The following is a 20,932-nucleotide window of genomic DNA, read 5'->3' on the forward strand; positions in this document are numbered from 1 at the left end:
TTCCATATCACAGCTCTACTCTAGTTTGTGTCCTAATAGAACACCTTGAAGTTTGATGTTGGAAGAGGACAAAATGTGGACATTTTCTAAGCATATATCAAATTTAGCAGCATGGTTTCATGTTGAGAAAGACCACTTGAGATTTGCTCTTAGTGTTGGTTTAGAATAATTAAGAAGCTGACAAGTCTGTTGATGTAGAGAAACCGTTTGATAGGGTCCTAAGATAGGAGCTGTGGTAATGTATGAAGAAGTCAAGTGTGGAGGAGAAATATGTCAGTTTTGGGCATATGCAGACACAGTGAGATAGTGGTGAGGAGTGGGGTAGGAGTGATGGGTCAAAGGGAATGAGAATATGTTATGGATCAGTTCTGAGACCATTTCTGTATTATGAGGAATGATTCGTTTTCTGATGAGGTCAGGAAGGAGCCCACAGGCAGTGTATTATTTACAGACTTCGTTGTGATCTCGGTGAGAGTGGGGAGCAGATGAAGGAGATCCTGGAGAGGCAAAGGTGTGTTCTGGACAGAGAAGGAGAGCAATGAACAGATCAGTAACTGAGAGAACTGAGATCTCATCGTCTTATTTTTATCAGCCTGAAGTTCAAAATGTTTCACCCAAAACACCTGCGTTTATTTAAGCTGAGATCAAATCATGTTTAGGTCCTCACCACTTCTCTGTGGTGGAGGAAGTATCTCTCTCCACTAGATGGGACTGTTCCTCCTGCTGTAACCTCAGCACAAACCCCACAGTATGACTGGCGAAAAAATGTAATTTATTCATGAGAAATTTATAAGGTGGCTGACTAATTATGTATCTCAGAGGTTTATTATCACGTATTTATGTATGTGCATGGATAATCTGATGTACAAGTAGGCCAGGTCGGGTCGAACTGGTCCAAACTCAGACAATCAGGACGTTATCAAAATGTTCGTATTCATCAGATTTATTCAATATTTGCTGTAATTCAAATAATTTATACACATGAAGCTTGATGTAACCTACGGAGCTTGTAAAGTATCATAAGTATCTTTTATAATTACAATAACAGGCCAAAAATAATAAGCATGGGGCAAATAGAAATATATGTTTAAGGACATCAGAGTGTGCGCAAAATACTTTGATCCTGTTTTGAACCAAATAAATAAGTAAAGGCTTAATTAAATGAATTTTAAAACAACTAAAAATGTTTGGAATTTGATCATAAATTCATCCTAATCCCAACTGTCATCTAAGACGTCACAAATCTCACCGTCCTAAACGAAAAGGTCTAAAATCTTCGCATCTGAGAACAAAAACGCTAAAAAGACAATCCCACTCTGGTGGTGCTGTGACCCACGGGCGTGGCTTCAGTGGGCTCGGAGGGGCGGAACATGGCCCTTTGGTTCAGGCTAAAGCTCCGTGGTTTGGCTGAGATTCTCCGCAGAAGTGGTCCTCTTCAGGCCCAGTTCACTCACAGAACCAGTCTTTCTCTGCTTGTCCAGAAGCGGTCATGTCAAACTCAGACAGGGTTGTTTTGGCTCTGGGAGGAGCGGGGACGGTGGGTTCTGGTATAGTCAAAGCCCTGCTGGATAAAGGTAAGCAGTCTCCTTTCTGTGAGCTCTGCTGGAATTTTACATTATTTTAAATGTCTTTTAAACATTTCTTTGAAACGTGCTTCTAATTCCAAAGAGCCAAACTTTGTTTCTTTAGCGCCTTTTATTTGCTGATTTTATTTGGCTTTTTCTTTTTATTATTTTTATCTTCCTTTTAGTTTATTTATTTACGTGTACAGCACATTTGTTGCCTTTTGGTCTGTAAGGCGCTTTATAAATAAATAAATGTTGATCATCTCTTTTTTAGTATTATTATCATTTGTATTTGTCAACGTGGTCTCGGGTAGCCCAGTTTTACGCACACATTTGCGCCTCGTGTATTTTACGCTTTGTAGATGTTTTCTGGGTTTCTTGGAGGTTCACGGTTTTCACATTTAGGAGTCGTCCTTTATCCCCGAATTGTTAATAGTGTCTGCATAAAACCGAACCAGTACCCGGTCATACCCATCTAGATATGTTCCTCTTAGAAATAGGTCATCTCCAAACTTTACTCACTGACAAATCCGTGTGAGATTTAATCAATAAACTCCATCCATCCATTTTCTAATCCCGCTGCTTCCACACAGGGGCGCGGGGAGCTGGTGTATCTCCAGCAGTCTACGGGCGAGAGGAGGGGTACACCTGGACAGGTCTCCAGCCCATCGCAGGGCAACACACAGAATAAACTATGCAAAGTCATATTGTTGTCTGAATAGAGCAAAATGTCTCAAAGCACCTTACAAAATAACATCTAATTTATATATGGAAATACATAATCCGCTCAATGCAGACAGATTCCAAGTCAGTTACATCCAATTAGATCCCAGTTATCACACAGTGCAGTCAAGTTCAGTCTATCATATCAGTTGTTTCTATCCAAGGAAACCCAGCTGATTGCATCAAGTAATTAACTTTGCAGCAATCCCTCATATTGGCCATGCATGCGGTGACAGTGGAAGGAAAGCTTCTAGCAGAACCAAAATCAGAATCTGGCTCAGTGTAAAGGCCATTTACTGCAATAGACTGGGGGTGTGAGAAGACAGAGCACACACACAAAAACACAGAGGTACACTGATTCAGGAGTACTTTCTATGTTTAAAATAAAGACTTAATTACTGTAGTAGCTTTTTTAATGGCTTCATCTAGGAGAGAAAGACAGCTAAGCAGATAAACTCTGATCCAGTTTTCAAGGTTAGAGTCTGAAAGAAAGAACATAGAGTTAGTTACAGTAGAAGCTCAGTCAGTAGCCATGTCTAGGAGAGAGAAAGGGTTAAACACTGAAAGACAGGATCATGTGGATCATCTGTAGAAGGTGAGCATTAAGTTGTTGCCAGCAGAAGCTTGGATGATTCCCCTCTCCAGAAAGGTGTCACAGGTAGACACAGAGTCAGGCCAGGTGTAGCTTCTAGGAAGAGAAGAGAGAGAAAAAAGTTAAAAGCTGAAATAACAGCAAATAATGCAAAATTGGAGAGTAGTGTGAGAATGTAGCGAAGAGGGTGAAAGTGGTAATTATGTCCTCCAGCAGCCTAAGCCTATAGCAGCATAACTACAGAGATAACTCAGGATAACCTAAGCCACTCTAACTATAAGCTTTATTAAAAAGGAAAGTTTTAAGCCTAGCCTTAAAAGTAGACAGGGTGTCTGCCTCACGGACTAAAACTGGGAGCTGGTTCCACAGGAGAGGAGCCTGATAACTAAAGGATCTGTCAGTGTGGATGGGGGAAATGGCAGTTTTCAGTTCTGTGTTTATTGCTGTGTTCGGTCTCATAGTTTGAATCCACGTTAATTGACTGTTTCTCTGCTGAGGAGACAAGTTTACCAAGTACACATTAAAAGCTTTTGTTTTTCTTAATTGGATGAATGGGTTCTCCTCTGACTGTGGTTCAGATTAACATGAATATTTGCTGTCTTTGTCTGCAGGTTTTAAAGTTGCAGTGATCTCCAGAGACAGCAGCAGACTGGAGAGACTTCAGACCTTAGTCACTCCCAACACCAAGGAGAATCTCATCACTGTGGTGGGAAATGTGGGTAAGTTGGCCCACATCATGCTGCTCTCTCCACCTGCGACTGATTGCTCTGTGCATAACTTTACAAGCAAGTCTTAAAACATCTGCTGAGTGAGTCCCTTCTAATAAAGAATGAAAGTATACATACACTGATCCAGCACTTGTCCCATCCAAGTTAATTATCTCTGCTAGAATAAAATGGTGGAGAAAAATTATTTTACCATAATAATAAAATTAGTAAAAAAAAAAAAAGAAAGAAAAGAGCCGGTTTAAAGAACTATTTAAGGGACCTTTCGCCCACTTGACCAAACATCATCTTAATGTGTGGACCGTCTCTCATTCTCATTTATATTTTCCAACACACACAAACATTTTGGAGCAAAATCAACATCATATATGATAAGTAAAAGCTAAATAAGTTACAGTGATGTGGAGTTTGACAATTGCTCAGCTCCTCTCTTCACCCGAGTGTCCAAAACATGCGGCCGAAGGTCTGATGATACGACAACAAAGTCGATCATCGACCTCCTGCCTAGGAGGATCTCAGAAATGATCATATATATATATATATACATATACATATTCAGTACCTTTTATTCCAAAAAATCTGACATTAGTTCATTAGTTCATTAAATATGCATTGTGCCCCACTATATACACACTCCACTAACTAAATGTATAAAGCCATATAAAAACTATGTGGTCTGTAAAAGTATCTTTTGGATCATGTTTTATTTGATTATCTTTCATGAATTGTGGTTGTGGAGGTCCATTGTGCAGGCAATGTCATGTTCAAAAAGTGATGTGATAAATAAAAGGGGGAACCAGAGGGAACCACAGAGGCAGACAACAGGCCTCAGAGCATCATGGTGAGAAGCTAACAGGCTGATCAGTGCAGACCCAATTAAAATGAGAGCTATTTAAGCTAGGCTGGTGATTACTGACCAAGTGACAGGCTGCAGCTGAGGGTATGATGGCTGAGGGTCCAGCACCCTCCTGGCATCACTGAGGGAGGTTGGGGGCTACAGCCCTCTATGTTCATGCAGCCCCGACCTCAGACAGGCAGCAGTAAAAATTGACGGCATTTCTGATAGGCACAGATGCTAACTAGCACTGGTTTATACAATAAAACTGAATCTGAATGGGAAATTGCTTATGAACTAATGTTAGTTCTGCAGCAGAGCTAGCTACTGCAGGAAGTTGGAAAAGCAGCAGATTAACATTTCCATGAGACTTGCTTTAAAAGTTGTGAAGTTGTTTTGAATCCTTTCTGGCAACCAGTTGGGTAGATAATTATTACCAGTGTTTGTTCATTTCAGTCATTGTGTTGCTAAAGATGTTGCTTTATTTATTACAGCTAAGCGGAGACTTACCTGTGGATCTGTGCTTAACTGGAATAAATATTACAATCTCCAACTTTTACTCTTCTTCCTCACTAAGTCATAAATACCCTGGTTAGCAGTTATTAGCCAGCAACCGGCTCCAGTGAGTAGTCATGTCCAGACCCCATTCATACATGGTTAGTTAGTTGTTTGGACCTTACTGCGTAGAGCTGGAGATAAAAACAGGTGGGGAAGGAGGATCACCATACTTGTCTTAAACATTTTTTTGGTGCAGAAGTTCTCACTGCATGAATGTACTGCTGAGCGTGGTGTAAAACTGTAAAAAAGATTTTTACTCAAAAAAGCAGTTTATCTGATCCCGCAAAGCTGTGTCCAGACATTTAATCAGTGGCGTCAGGGAAAAAATGAATATCTGAACTGTGGAACAGCATGTGGGAGCTCTTCTCTTCTTCTGAACCTCTGCGTCTCTATTTCCAGGCTCAGAAGATGGAGCAGAACAGGCAAAGCAGGTTCTGCTGAAGCAGGTGGGGAAGGTGACCGATATCGTTTCTTCTCTGGGCTTCAGCTGGTGGCAGGGCGGCCCCCCACACACCCAGTCCCTCAAGGACCTGCAGTGGGTCAGCACATACACTACACACACTCGAGGCTTCATGCTTTAATTGGTATTAGCTGTCATCTATGTTCTGAATGGTGTCTTCTGCAGATGGTTGTTGAAATGTTCCCCCTGTGCAGGTAATTGAGACATTGCTGTTCAGCACGTTTGTGTCCTGGAAGACTTTTTTCCCGTTGGTGAGGGACAACTCCGACTACAGCTACACCTTCATCACAGGTACGCTTTGCAACCCGTTCACTCTGGGAGAAACATTCTAAACTCAGGAGTTATTTTGTCAAATCTTTGCTTTCTTGTAAACTTGAATGAAATAAATGAACTAAAACGAAAATCAGAACCATACCAAAGTATTCATGCCCTTGGGACTTTTCACATTGTGTCATTGTGCTCAGTATGAGGGATTGAACTTAATGCTCACCTTCTACCGATGATCCACATAGCCCTGTCTTTCAGTATTTAACCCTTTCTCTCTCCTAGACATGGCTACTGACTGAGCTTCTACTGTAACTAACTCTATGTTCTCTCTTTCAGACTCTAACCTTGAAAACTGGCTCAGAGTTTATCTGTTCTTTCTTTCTAGATGAAACGACTAAAGGAGCTACATCCATTAACATTTACTTTTCCTTCCCATAGAAAGTACTCCTGGATCAGTGCTTCTTTGTTCTCTTTGTGTCTCTGCTCTGTTCTCTCAAACCTCCAGTGGGTCGTGGCAGATGGCCGCTCACACTGAGCCTGGTTCTGGTTCTGGTTCTGCTGGAGGTTTCTTCCTGTTAAAAGGGAGTTTTTCCTCTCCACTGTCGCTACATGCATGCTCAGTATGAGGGATTGCTGCAAAGTCAACACCAGTGACTGTCCACTGTCTCTACATGCTCATCCAGGAGGAGTGAATGCTGCAAGTCACTGACTGGATGCAATCTGCTGGGTTTCCTTAGATAGAAAAACTTTTTATCCAATTTGAATAAATAACTGAATCTGACTGCACTGTTCAATGGTTAGGATTAATTGGAATGTATGAACCTGACTGTTGTGAAGAACCTTGAGACGACATGTGTTGTGAATTGGTGCTATATAAATAAACTGAATTGAATTAAATTGAAAATGATGTAAAGTTTTCAACATTTTGACAAATAAAAATCTGAAAAGTGTGGTATTTATATTCAGCCTCCCTGGGTCAGAACTCTGTAGAACCACCTTTGATAAAAAAAACCACAGTCATGTTCCACTTTGTGTTGGTCCGTCTTGTTGGTGTGTGTCACAGGAGGAGCAGGAGAGAAGCTGCTGATGCCAGGGACTGGCTTCCTGACGGTGGGGGCTGCCAGCGCTCTGGCGTTCTGCCAGGTGCTACGAGAGGAATACCCCGAGGTGCCCTGCAAACTCAACCAGGTGAGATTAGACCCCCACATGGCAGTCTTAGGTGTTAAGTATTCACACCCCTGAAGTTCTTACATTTTGTCCTGTTTTAACCTCAAACCAGAATGTGCTCACACAACTGAGGTGAAAGGAAAAATGTGTTGTGTCTTTGAATTCACCCCCCTTAACTCTGATACCCTTAAATAAAATCAATGTGCCAAAATGAAATCAGAAGTCAGTTAATCAGCAAACAGAATCTAGCGGTTCTCTGAAGGCCTTAGAGTCAAGAGGTCAAGAGTCAAGAAGCCCGTATGCAGCAGCCTTGCAAACATTTTCAATCGACAATAATAAACTGCAGTGAACTAAACCTCCTCTAAATCCACTGAAATATGACTCCATTCAGTTTAATTCAGGTAGCATCAAACCTGATGTTTCTTCATGACTTTGAGCTTTTATGGTTTAAACCAGAGCAATGAAACTGAATCACATTCAGCTTCAATAACGTAACACACCTCAGAAAATGATGGAAACAACCTCAGTCAGATGAAAACTGTAAAACATCCTCTGTTTCTGTCACCTGTTGATGGAAATGTTCATCGGTCTGAGGAACAGAAAATGCATGAGAATCATCTAATCATCTCATGATTCCTTTATACTATAATAATAATAATTATTACACTAAATATAATGTGTGTTGGGAACAATCCTCCATCGGGCTCCTGGGTGATGGAGGTTTCTTGGTCGTTATGGATGTAACGTCCTGAATGGTTTTAACGGTTTAAAGTTCTTCTCATTGTATTTGTGGTGACAGTCCTCCTCATAGAAATATAGGAGGCATATTCACATCATTATGATGATCAGCACTGAGCTATGAATGAGCTCAATGCAGCAGCTAGATGGCGCCGTTTGGATCTGATGAAGACATTGTAGAACTAAACGGGTTCGGGCTGACAAACATTTTATTTCCACTCAGGTTGTAGTCTCTGATGTCATTCAAGAAGTTGTTGGTTTGCTGTAATTTACTATAAATATCCCTCATGGCCTAGTCAAAGTGTCTCCGTGACTGCCACAGCAACATTGCCATGGTTACTTAGACACGTGGTGGGTAGCTTCCGGTTATTTATACAACTTTGCATATCTACAGGGGTGGACAATGAAACTGAAACACCTGTCATTTTAGTGTGGGAGGTTTCATGGCTAAATTGGACCAGCCTGGTAACCAGTCTTCATTGATTGCACATTGCACCAGTAAGAGCAGAGTGTGAAGGTTCAATTAGCAGGGTAAGAGCACAGTTTTACTCAAAATATTGAAATGCACACAACATTATGGGTGACATACCAGAGTTCAAAAGAGGACAAATTGTTGGTGCACGTCTTGCTGGCGCATCTGTGACCAAGACAGCAAGTCTTTGTGATGTATCAAGAGCCACGGTATCCATGGTAATGTCAGCATACCACCAAGAAGGACGAACCACATCCAACAGGATTAACTGTGGACGCAAGAGGAAGCTGTCTGAAAGGGATGTTCGGGTGCTAACCTGGATCGTATCCAAAAAACATAAAACCACGGCTGCCCAAATCACGGCAGAATTAAATGTGCACCTCAACTCTCCTGTTTCCACCAGAACTGTCCGTCAGGAGCTCCACAGGGTCAATATACACGGCCGGGCTGCTATAACCAAACCTTTGGTCACTCGTGCCAATGCCAAACGTTGGTTTCAATGGTGCAAGGAGCGCAAATCTTGGGCTGTGGACAATGTGAAACATGTATTGTTCTCTGATGAGTCCACCTTTACTGTTTTCTCCACATCCCGGAGAGTTACGGTGTGGAGAAGCCCCAAAGAAGCGTACCACCCAGACTGTTGCATGCCCAGAGTGAAGCATGGGGGTGGATCAGTGATGGTTTGGGCTGCCATATCATGGCATTCTGTTAGGTATTATTTAGTCAACTCAGAGGTAAGAACGATACAGTCATAGTTACTTGCAGCAAGGGTAGCCCACTTTGCAGTGAAACTACAAAGTTTTTGACACCCTATCTCAGAATCAGAATCAGAATCAGAAAAGCTTTATTGCCAAGTACGTTTTTGGACATACAAGGAATTTGTTTTGGCGTAGTCGGTGCAATACAATACAAATGAAACAGTATAAACATATCTACAATATAATATAAATATATGTGCACAGTTTTAAGTGAGTGAGAGTAAATATAGAGCAGTATAAGATGCAAGAGCAATACAACAGTGCAGGTGATCATTGTGCAAGTAAAGCAGGAGTCCAAGCTGAGCGTTAATGTAACTCATAGAGTTGCAGGTTACAGGTGTCCTGTCAGCAAAAAAAGGGGGGGTGTGGGTGAAAGGGAGAGTGTCAGGGTGGTTTCTGGGCTTTGTTAACCAGGCTGGTGGCAGATGGGAAAAAACTGTTCTTGTGGCGTGAGGTTTTGGTCCGGATGGACCGCAGCCTCCTGCCAGAGGGGCGAGTCTCAAAGAGTCTGTGACCGGGGTGGGAGGGATCAGCCAGAATCTTCCCTGCCCGCTTCAGGGTCCTGGAGGTGTACAGTTCCTGGAGCGACAGTAGACTGCAGCCAATCACCTTCTCAGCAGACCGAATGACACGCTGCAGCCTGCCCTTATCCTTGGCTGTAGCAGCGGCGTACCAGATGGTGATGGAGGAGGTGAGGATGGACTCAATGATGGCTGTGTAGAAGTGCACCATCATAGTCTTTGGCAGGTTGAATTTCTTCAGCTGCCGCAGGAAGAACATCCTCTGCTGGGCTTTCTTGATGAGGGAGCTGATGTTTGGCTCCCACTTGAGATCCTGGGAGATGATGGTTCCCAGGAAGCGGAAAGATTCCACAGTGTCAATTGTGGAGTCACAGAGGGTGATGGGGGCAGGTGGGGCTGGGTTCTGCCTGAAGTTCACAACCATCTCCACTGTCTTTAGAGCGTTGAGCTCAAGGTTGTTCTGGCTGCACCAGTCCAACAGATGGTCCACCTCCCATCTGTACGCGGACTCGTCACCATCAGAGATGAGTCCGATCAGGGTGGTGTCGTCCGCAAACTTCAGAAGCTTGACAGACTGGTGACTGGAGGTGCAGCTGTTGGTGTACAGGGAGAAGAGCAGAGGAGAGAGAACACAGCCTTGGGGGGAACCGGTGCTGATGGTCAGGGAGTCAGAGACGTGCTTCCCCAGCCTCACGCGCTGCTTCCTGTCAGACAGGAAGTCAGTGATCCACCTGCAGGTGGAGTCGGGCACACTCAGCTGGGAGAGCTTCTCCTGTAGCAGAACTGGGACGATGGTGTTGAAGGCAGAGCTGAAATCCACAAACAGGATCCTAGGTTCCTGTGGAGTCCAGGTGCCGGAGGATGAAGTGAAGGGCTAGGTTGACTGCATCATCTACAGACCTGTTGGCTCTGTAGGCAAACTGCAGGGGGTCAAGGAGGGGGTCGGTGATGTCTTTTAGGTGTGAGAGCACAAGGCGCTCAAAGGACTTCATCACCACAGAGGTCAGGGCGACGGGTCTGAAGTCATTAAGCCCTGTGGTCCTTGGCTTCTTGGGAACAGGGACGATGGTGGAGGACTTGAAGCAGGCTGGCACATGACATGTCTCCAGTGAGGTGTTAAAAATGTCTGTGAAGACTGGAGACAGCTGATCAGCGCAGTGCTTCAGGCTGGCTGGTGAGACAGAATCCGGTCCAGCAGCTTTCCGGGGGTTCTGTCTCCTGAAGAGTTTGTTGACGTCCCTCTCCTGGATGGAAAGAGCCGTCCTCGGCGTGGGTAGGGGGCTGGTGGGGGGGAACTTCAGGGTGGGGGTTGGAGGTGCCAAGGCCCCTCTTGAGGTTGGAGAGATGGCGGTGGTGGATTGTGGCTGCAGCTGTTGGGGGGTGTCGTGGGGGATGGTTGCAGGACTGTCCCTTTGTCTTTCAAAGCGGCAGTAGAACTCGTTCAGGTCGTTGGCGAGGCGTCGGTCGTTGATGGAGTGGGGGGCTTTCGGCTTGTAGTTGGTGATTTGCTTGAGGCCTTTCCAGACAGACGCAGAGTCGTTGGCTGAGAACTGGTTTTGGAGCTTCTCAGAGTACAGTCGTTTGGCCTCTTTCACAGCCTTGCCAAACTTGTACTTTGCCTCTCTGTATATGTCTTTGTCCCCACTCCTGAAGGCCTCTTCCTTATCCAGTCTTAACCTTCTGAGTTTAGCTGTGAACCAGGGTTTGTCGTTGTTGTAACTCACCCTGGTGCATGATGGTACACAGCTGTCCTCACAGAAGCTGATGTAGGAAGTCACAGCCTCTGTGTACTCGTCCAGACTGTTGGTAGTAGTCCTGAACACATCCCAGTCTGTACAGCCTAAACACGCCTGGAGATTCTCCACAGCCTCACTGCTCCACTTCCTTGTCGTCCTCACAACAGGTTTGCAGAGCTTTAGTTTCTGCCTGTATGCAGGAATCAGGTGGACCATGATGTGGTCGGATTGGCCCAGTGCAGCACGTGGGACGGCGTGATAAGCGTCTCTGATGGTGGTGTAACAGTGATCCAGAATGTTGTCCTCTCTGGTCGGACATTTTATAAACTGTCTGTATTTGGGGAGTTCGTGGGTGAGATTACCTTTGTTAAAGTCGCCAACGACGATAACTAAGGAGTCCGGGTTGGTCCGCTCCACACTCAGTATCTGGTCGGCGAGCATGCGCTGTGCGACCTGCACGTTAGCTGCTCTTTATTTATATGCACAGTTCAACAGACAGTTCAGACAGGGTGTGTGTGTGTGTGAGAAAGAAAGGAGGCTGGTTCACACAGAGATAACAATGATCTCACACACACAGGGAGGAAGGCATAGTGCAGGTGCCTTGCAACACAAGGTTTTTACATGAGGGATAACAAGTTTTTGCACCCATCCAACAGTCCCTCCTTTTATCACAAGTAAAAACATTTAATATAAAAACGAATAAGAAAAATACTCTGTATGAGCGAAAACCCACGGACGGTAAACAGATTATATTTTGTGGGAAATACTCATACGGCCCCGCCGCCCTCGGCGACCATTAAAAGTTAAATGTTGATTAATACTTGAAATCATAAAAATAAAAGAATAATACTTGAAATCATAAAAATAAAAGAATAATACTTGAAATCATAAAAATAAAAGAATAATACTTGAAATCATAAAAATAAAAGAATAATACTTGAAATAATAAAAATAAAAGAATAATACTTAATGAAATCATAAAAATAAAATAATAATACTTGAAATCATAAAAATAAAAGAATAATACTTGAAATCATAAAAATAAAAGAATAATACTTGAAATAATAAAAATAAAAGAATAATACTTAATGAAATCATAAAAATAAAAGAATAATACTTGAAATCATAAAAATAAAAGAATAATACTTGAAATCATAAAAATAAAAGAATAATACTTGAAATCATAAAAATAAAAGAATAATACTTGAAATCATAAAAATAAAAGAATAATACTTGAAATAATAAAAATAAAAGAATAATACTTGAAATCATAAAAATAAAAGAATAATACTTGAAATCATAAAAATAAAAGAATAATACTTGAAATCATAAAAATAAAAGAATAATACTTGAAATCATAAAAATAAAAGATAATACTTAATGAAAACAGTGAAACATAATAAAGGAATTAAAAAATCTGCCCTGTTTATGTCATCATTGTACTTTTTCTCATTTCACTTAAGCAACAACTTCTTTCGATTTTCTGCTGTAAGGTCATTTTATGAAATACAATGTATGAGTACACTCAGGCTTTTGATGTGATTTATTTACAACATGTCATCATAATCGTCCCCTTCATTTTCATGCATTTCTACCTGGTTCAGTGTTGCATATGCCACCATGAACAATACCAGAAATTCTGTAGGAATGGATGTGCGTCATGTTCTTCCGTCAGTGTTCTGAGATGGTTCTCGTCTGATGTCCATCTCTTCTGGTTCGGTATCACCTCCTGTGGATCCTGCTTTAGATAGAGAAAGAGTCCTGCTACCAGAATTAAGCTCAGGCTTATCAGTCCTGTCCACAAGTTACAGAGAGCCATTTTATAATTGGGCGCAGATCAGCTGTTTTCTTCACCGGTTTGAGACGCTGGGCCATCTTTGAACCCGGACTTCCTTCTGCTACCCCGTCGGTTGATCTGGCTCCTGTAACGGCAAAACTGGCTTACAGTGGCTTTTATGGATCCAGGAAGGCCTCTCTGCTATTTTCAGAGCTGTGGGCGTTGTCAGGAGTACTTGAAACGGCCCTTTCCACCAAGGAGTGCTCCAATCCTTCCGGTGGAGTGTCTTAATCAGGACCAGGTCTCCAGGCCTCAGGTCGTTCTGTGGGATAGGAGATTATCGGCAGACCACTGGACATTTGTTCTTCTTTTGTCTGCAACATTTTATTCATCCACTCAGCTAATGAAGGTTCCTGTTGTGCTTTCTCTATTTCATTCATGTCAGAGGGCAGAGAAAACGGTCTGCCATGTACTATTTCTTTGAGAATACAAATTCACATCAGCAACTTGGTGTCATGTGATCTCAGGCTCAGAACACAGTGGGTGGAGTTATACAATGATGTACAGTAGGTGGCAAATGGAGTAAGACCAGTTTGATTTGGAGTTATTCTCATCCATAATTTAACCAGGGATAGGCATTCGGGCCATGGCCTCCCTGTTTCTTCCATTGTTTTCCTTAATCTTTAACTGAAACCCCAATGCATTAGAACTTAGTTCTATTAATTTATTTACAAAATGAGTTCCATTATCTGACCTTATAATCTGTGGGATACCATATGTGGGGAAGAAATGTGTCACTAGGTTCATCTATTACAACTAGGCAATACTTCTTCCCCCGTGTTTGCAACAAATTATGCATGATCTGCAAAAATTCTTTGAATAGTCAGAAATATTTATAGTGTAGCATTAATGCTTTACCAGATGTGACATATTCCCCCCTTGACACGTGGGTCTTCCCAATGTGTCACTGTAGCCGCTGTGTTGTATAAATGTTTTGGGAGGATTGGTTTATCTTCTATCTGATAGATGTCATCGTTTTTCTGTGCTCCTCTCTTTAGCCAGGCCTTTATTTCTGTCTTGGGTGCTGACTGTTGGGCGTCTTTCAGCACGTCTGTGTCTATAAATAGCAGATCTGACATTTTCTCTTTAATAGGTTGAAATGAGTTAGTTCTGTCCCTGATGATGTTTTAAAACCTCTATTTTGCCAAATCTTAGCATGGTGATGTACTGATCTGAAAACGTATTGGCTGTCTGTGTATATAGTAAGTATTTGTCCCTCATGTAATTCACATGCTCTTACTACAGCATATAATTCTGCTGTTTGGGCTGAGCATGTATTGGGTAGAGATTTAGCTTCTATTATCCTATCGATGGTTGTTACTGCATAACCAACTCTATTCTTTCCATATTCATCTTTAGATGCTGAGCCATCTACAAACACAACACATGAATCTGGTATAAGGGTTTGAGAAATGTCTTGTCTGGGTTTTGTATCTTCTTCAACTTTTGCTTTATAAGAATGTGGTTTTCCATCTTCTGCAGTAGGTATTAGAGTACTTGGATTTAAAGGGCACATCTTTTTAGAGTTATGTTTGGCTGTGATAATAATAGCGATGTCAGTGTGATATGCCTTGCATGTAGCATCAGGTGCTTCTCTTAATATTCCTGACTTCAACATATCTTGTATTACTGGCTTAGTACCTTCTTCAGCTTCTGGCTTTAAGGGGTATTGACGGACTAATGGCCTTTTTTCAGATATTAGTTTAACCTTGTATGGTGGGAACCCCTTTATAAGTCCTACATCAGTTGATGATTGGGACCACAGTTCAGGTGGGACAGCAGCTAGGACAGGATGCATGTTGCTCTCTTTGCTCTCAGCTAAGCCCTGTATTTGTCCCTCTGCCTCATCTAAATGTATCCTTGGATGGACTTTGACTGTCCACGCCAGAATGAGCTTCCATATTCCTGTATTAGGATCTACTTTCGACAGTGTCAGTGCTGTTCCTGCAGAGGTTTAAAGCCTCTGTTTTTCCAAATTTTTATTATTCTTTTTTATCATATTTTATAAAGTAAGTCCTTATTACATTTAAAAATGAGATCAATATTTTTGGTAGTTGCTATTATTATAAATAATGCTTGGTTTAGTTCTTATTAAAAATAAAAAATAAAAACTCACTCACTGATGAACACAAAAAATGAAGGGCATATTATATCTGATAATCTTAGTTTGTTTTACCCAGTTTTATAGATACAACATACAGTTTCAGTCAGCTTTGTATTTAGTTCAAGTAACTAAAGTTTGTTTCATTTAACTCAAGTTTTCTCTATTTCAGTCCAGTTCAGTAATTCTGTTAAGGTTCATTTCATCTTATGTTAAGTTTGAGTCTAATTCAATCATTTTGAACCTGACTGGAAAAAGTCTAAACATCTGTTAAAATCTTTTTGTTTTACCATAGAAAACTGACCTAATATTATTATGGTAATGTTGAGGACTCTAATTTTTACATAACATGAAACAGACATTTATTTCACAAAAACAGAAAGTCAAACACAGACATTTGGCCACATGAAAGTTTAAATAACCTGTTTGTAAAAGAATTAGGAAAAATTGAAGACAGATCTATGAACTTTCCTATGGTCATCAGTATTTTTAATACAGGTAGAACCTTTGCTATCTTTATATGATTTTTCGAAAAAGATTCTGGAAACCTTATTAAGATATAAATTTGGCAAAGATCATCAGAACATCAGACCTTTATTAGCGCTTTTAATGTCCCTCAAAGATGCATTACAATGAAATCAGTCATTCCCATTCACACACATTCACACACTACTTACTTATTTCTCTGTCAGAGTAATTTTTATTTGCAAAGATTTGAACATAATTTGACTTCTATTATTCTTAAAATGCACATTGTTTCCTCATAACCCCTTTTGTTTCCACTAGGTCTGTTTTGAACGCTTCAATTCTTTTTTATTCACCAAGAATCAATAAGGTGGTCTTAGTGGTTCCACCTTAAAGGTGTTATCTGTTGGGTGTCATGTTATCATTGTCAGGTCAGTGAGGTTCATAAGTCAGTCAGAACCTTGGTCATTTGTTCTGTGCACATAATGTTTCATAGATCCAGCCTATGATTAGTCAGCAAAACTTCCACCTATAGGAGAAAAATTGATTGTTAATGAATGAGCTGCATTTCCTAGGAACACTGTCTTCCTCCTGGATGAGCATCACCTGTTGAAAAACTTTCATCATTGTTTGTTTCACATATTCAATCAGATCTTTATATTATACCAGTAGGTGAAGTTGTTAGTATCTCATGTAGACTGACATATACTGTTGCATTTGGAGAGGATCTCAGATTAAATAAATTTAGTTAGAGCTTCAATCCAGGTTCATTTTGTGTCTGCAGACTTTAGCCAATTCCTCTTTTTTTTTTATACATAAAGAGCAAGATTCAAAACATTTTCAAAAGGCAGATTGTGGCAGAATGTAGACAAAACTGCTTATTGATTGACAAAATAGCATTCAAGCACACAATCACCATATTAAAAGGCTCTACTTCTAGAGAATCACTAAACTTCTGAGGTCCGGTTTTGGCCCGCGGACCTTGAGTTTGACACATGCAGAGGTAGAGTTACAATTTTTATCAGACCTTTCAGCAGAGACAGACTTCTGCTGTTTGCAGAAGTTTTATCTTTGTTTTCAGGCAGCTGCATCTCTTTGTCAAGGTCGTTTCACAGAGCTGAAATTTAACTTCTCTCAAAGAGGAAAAATCAAGAATGCAAACAATCTGAGCCAAATATGGAATTATTTCCCTGTAAAATGAATCTTTTGCATTTTATCATGATATTGTTGGTAGTATAACACCATAGAATGATTTTTAAAGCACCTGTTTCTCACTAATGCTTGCCTACAAAATCTTTTACTCTCAGATTACTTCTTTAACAACTCCAGTCATTGTTCACTGGGTTGTCCAGTTGGACAGTTTCCATGTTGTCCACATTGTCACCTCCTCTTTTAACTTCTTTTACCACGTCCTCTAAAACCATCTCTTAGTCTTTATAATTTGGGGCTACCTTGGTATTCTAACCTGGGATGGGTGGCGGTCCGCCCCCCTTTATTTGTTTTCAGTTAAACTGAAAGTTTTTTCCTGTGCTTTTCTTAAGGCCTCAGTATTATGGCTATGTCAGTTAAAGGCTGCTCTTATTGTTTTTTTTTTAATTCATCTTTTTGTTTAAATCTGTTTATCAACTGTCTGCACTCAGGGACTGAAAAGTCCCCTTTGAAATTATAATCTGGCAAGGTTTTTTATTGTCTCTTGAATCTTTTGAATGCATAATCTCCAGTTTAAGATCCCCGTGTAGTTTTAGGATTTCAGTGATAATTAAATTACCTGAAAATCCGTATTTTTATGCCATTGTGTACATATTTCTGTTAAATCAGGGCTTTTTCTCTGTCCTTTCCCCATTGTTCTTTGTTATTTTTCTCTTTTTAGTTTTCATTATTTCTAATTTTAGATCCCCTTGTAATTTTAAGACATCCTTTGTATCTAATTTGCCCAAAAACCCATGTTTTTTATTTTTTATTCCATCTATGACAGATCATACCTGCTCCTTTTACATAGTTCTCCATAAACTTTACCTCCCCTTCTAAGTCAATTAGTTTACTTTGTTTCTTCCCCATTATGTTTTATGTTAGTTTAATTATAGTATAAATGTCCCAGATAAAAGGTCACTGGCATGAGACTTTAAGGAGAGGACATTAACACGGCCTTCTACTGCGACTAATTCGCAGCGGTGTTAATTTTCTGGAATGAAATCCGACCTGAATCTCCAAAGTCACCAGTACGTAGTTTTAATCTGGGCAAAAGAAAACACAGGACTAGCAGAATCCTGCTATGATTCTATTAAAATGCTTAGTCCTCCATACACACACAACACAGTTACACAGTTAGTTTCAGGTACCTTGTAATTTTTCTAAGTTAACTTGGTGTTATTTTATGAGCTCAATTTACTCCGTTCTTTTTACTTTTATAGCGCTTATTCTATTCCCTCGCAGGGGAATAACCCTTAGTCGTTTTATTTGGCCCCCTTCTTGGTGGGGCCCTACCTTAATTTGTCACTATTCCTTTCACGGTGGAATAAAACCATCCCAATGCAGCGTCCTTACCGGCGACGCACTACCAACGACTTTTAAGTACTTTTCTTCTTTTATTTATATAGCGCTTACTCTATTCCCTCACAGGGGAATAATCCTCAGTCGTTTTCTTTAATCCCCTTCACGGCGGGATTGTACCAAATTTGTCACTATCCCTTTCACGGTGGAATAAAACCATCCCAATGCAGCGTCCTTACCGGCGACGCACTACCAACGACTGTTAAGTACTTTTCCTATGAACTGTATTTTAAAACTGTCTCACCTCGGAGTTGACTTCTTGGTGACTCTTTGGACCCTGTGAGAGTCACCCCGCGCCGAGGAAGGCGATAACCCACTGGCCAGGTGTGAATTCACACACACCGGGACTTTCAGCCACTCCGGCTAATGGAGGCTGTGCAGCGGTGCTTCGCTCGACGTCAGGCTTCCCCCACGGATCCCAGAGTCACTGTTAAAGCAAAGAGAAATAAGGTTATTGAATTAATCCGGCTTCGAAGGACCAATAAATGTTAGGTATTATTTAGTTAACTCAGAGGTAAGAACGATACAGTCATAGTTACTTGCAGCAAGGGTAGCCCACTTTGCAGTGAAACTACAAAGTTTTTGACACCCTATCTCTTTATTTATATGCACAGTTCAACAGACAGTTCAGACAGGGTGTGTGTGTGTGAGAAAGAAAGGAGGCTGGTTCACACAGAGATAACAATGATCTCACACACACAGGGAGGAAGGCATAGTGCAGGTGCCTTGCAACACAAAGTTTTTACATGAGTGATAACAAGTTTTTGCACCCATCCAACACATTCCCTTGGCCCAATACTTGTGCTAGATGGGCGCGTCACTGCCAAGGACTACCAAACCATTCTTGAGGACCATGTGCATCCAATGGTTCAAACATTGTATCCTGAAGGCGGTGCCGTGTATCAGGATGACAATGCACCAATACACACAGCAAGACTGGTGAAAGATTGGTTTGATGAACATGAAAGTGAAGTTGAACATCTCCCATGGCCTGCACAGTCACCAGATCTAAATATTATTGAGCCACTTTGGGGTGTTTTGGAGGAGCGAGTCAGGAAACGTTTTCCTCCACCAGTATCACGTAGTGACCTGGCCACTATCCTGCAAGAAGAATGGCTTAAAATCCCTCTGACCACTGTGCAGGACTTGTATATGTCATTCCCAAGATGAATTGATGCTGTATTGGCTGCAAAAGGAGACCCTACACCATACTAATAAATTATCGTGGTCTAAAACCAGGTGTTTCAGTTTCATTGTCCAACCCCTGTATCTATGCAAAGTAGTATAAAGTATTCATGAAGGCCACGCATGAGGTGACATGTCTGCACACGGTTTCTACATCTGAATTTTTTGTGTGCCGCAGATTTTAGGATTTCTTGCTACCGTAATTTTTTAGTATGAAGGCTGTGCACTCTTTAGGACATAAGACCCCAGAACTGAACTTTTTGGTAGAGCATCTGAGTGTTAAACCAAATTGAGCTTGGCTTTATTTCCAGTCCAGGCAAAGCGAGAGAGAACATCAGTTTTTAGTTTAAAGTGGAGCCAGCAGCATGCCAGATTGGGTTGTAGGCTGACTCACCTCAGCCTACAGAGGGAGCTGAATCAGCTGCTTGGATCTAGGATCTGGTTTATTGGGTCATGATCCACATCTCAGAACCTCGGGGGGTGGGGGACTAGAACATTGACAGGCTGGAGAGTTAAGAGGTTCAGTTTTTGGCTCAGAGCAGAGCAGCACCCGCAACCCCAATCTGTCCATCCATCTTCTGCTCCATCCTACCATTACTTAAGAACGTCATGCCAGGACACTGGAACTGTTCTGCTTGAGGCACAGGCTGACCCCCGACCCAGGGGGGTAGTCAACCTTTTTCTTGTAAAGAACCATGACCTCAGATTGAGAGGAGCTGACTACTAATCCTACACTCATTTATACATTAAAGTGTTGCCAAGCAACATGGAGGCAGCACTTTGCATGCAGCCAGGACCCAACACATTTCAGTCCATCTGCAAACTTCTCTTTCATTCATTTCCTTTTCCTCGCTGGCAGGTAAAGATCAACATTGGTGTAGTGACTCCAGAGCGCATGGTACCTGGCTACCTGAACCACCTGGACCTGGGCGCAGCAGTCGCAGCCCTGGTGGAAAGAGGAAGCACCTCCCACTCTGTGTTCACCATCAGCAGCCCTGCAGACTTAAAGACTGTGCTTCTGGAGGGGAACCATTAGAGAACCGTGTCCCTTCAGAACCTTACATCCAGCTGCCTCTGCTCCGGGGTTCTTCTTCACAAACACATTCTAACAGCTTTGCTTGTTTCATGTGTTATGTAATAATGTCCTTCATGTTCAAAGATGATCAGGTCATGTTTTTGCATGTGATGTTTTAATATCTAAATGTTTCTGCACAAGTTTCCATGTTGACATCCACAGCAAATATGATACCTTTTTGCAGATTATTAGAAACGTCTTGTATAAGAACAGATTTCTTAAGGAACCAACAGCAGCACTGAGATGTCTGATAAGTTTCTTAGGTCAGAAGTTTAAATATACTCTTTACAGGAATGGAGATCATTTATTTAGAGCTATTAAAGACCAATTTAAACTGGTGTTTTTCCTCAGGATGTAATGATTCTGCAAAGATAAAAACCAACAACAACTGGGTTCTAAAGTTTAAACTGTGGATTTTCTCTGATCTGCACAGGGTCAAAGTTAGACATACAGGCTCAGTATACAGTACTTGAAGTTCATTGAAACCAGTTGGTTTCCTGCAACAACAGCAGCTCTTAAAGGTTGAAGTCATGGTGAGTTCTATAACTTAATGTTGTTTCATCTGCTTCCGTTTGGATTTCTGTTTGGGATCATTGTCCTCA

General features: G+C 41.4%; 1 protein-coding gene across 1 annotated transcript; it reads left to right on the forward strand.

Moving 5' to 3' along the window:
• The first annotated feature begins 1,353 nt into the window (after positions 1 to 1,353).
• si:dkey-238o13.4 (uncharacterized protein LOC560780 homolog) lies at positions 1,354 to 20,668 on the forward strand. The gene is made up of 6 exons (XM_047347633.1): positions 1,354 to 1,574; positions 3,492 to 3,599; positions 5,398 to 5,537; positions 5,653 to 5,749; positions 6,789 to 6,913; positions 20,115 to 20,668. The coding sequence occupies exons 1-6, from the start codon at positions 1,490 to 1,492 to the stop codon at positions 20,289 to 20,291; spliced, it is 732 nt and encodes a 243-aa protein (XP_047203589.1). The 5' UTR covers positions 1,354 to 1,489; the 3' UTR covers positions 20,292 to 20,668.
• The last annotated feature ends 264 nt before the right edge of the window (positions 20,669 to 20,932 follow it).

Source organism: Girardinichthys multiradiatus, chromosome 2, assembly GCF_021462225.1.
Source record: "Girardinichthys multiradiatus isolate DD_20200921_A chromosome 2, DD_fGirMul_XY1, whole genome shotgun sequence".
Classification (NCBI taxonomy): Eukaryota; Metazoa; Chordata; class Actinopteri; order Cyprinodontiformes; family Goodeidae; genus Girardinichthys; species Girardinichthys multiradiatus.

Bases quoted from the DNA above. Each gene is read 5' to 3' on its own strand.
- si:dkey-238o13.4 (XM_047347633.1), top strand. From the start codon at position 1,490: ATGTCAAACTCAGACAGGGTTGTTTTGGCTCTGGGAGGAGCGGGGACG. The intron at 1,575-3,491 runs GTAAGCAGTCTC...CTTTGTCTGCAG, and splicing joins CAAAGCCCTGCTGGATAAAG to GTTTTAAAGTTGCAGTGATC. The intron at 6,914-20,114 runs GTGAGATTAGAC...CCTCGCTGGCAG, and splicing joins TGCCCTGCAAACTCAACCAG to GTAAAGATCAACATTGGTGT.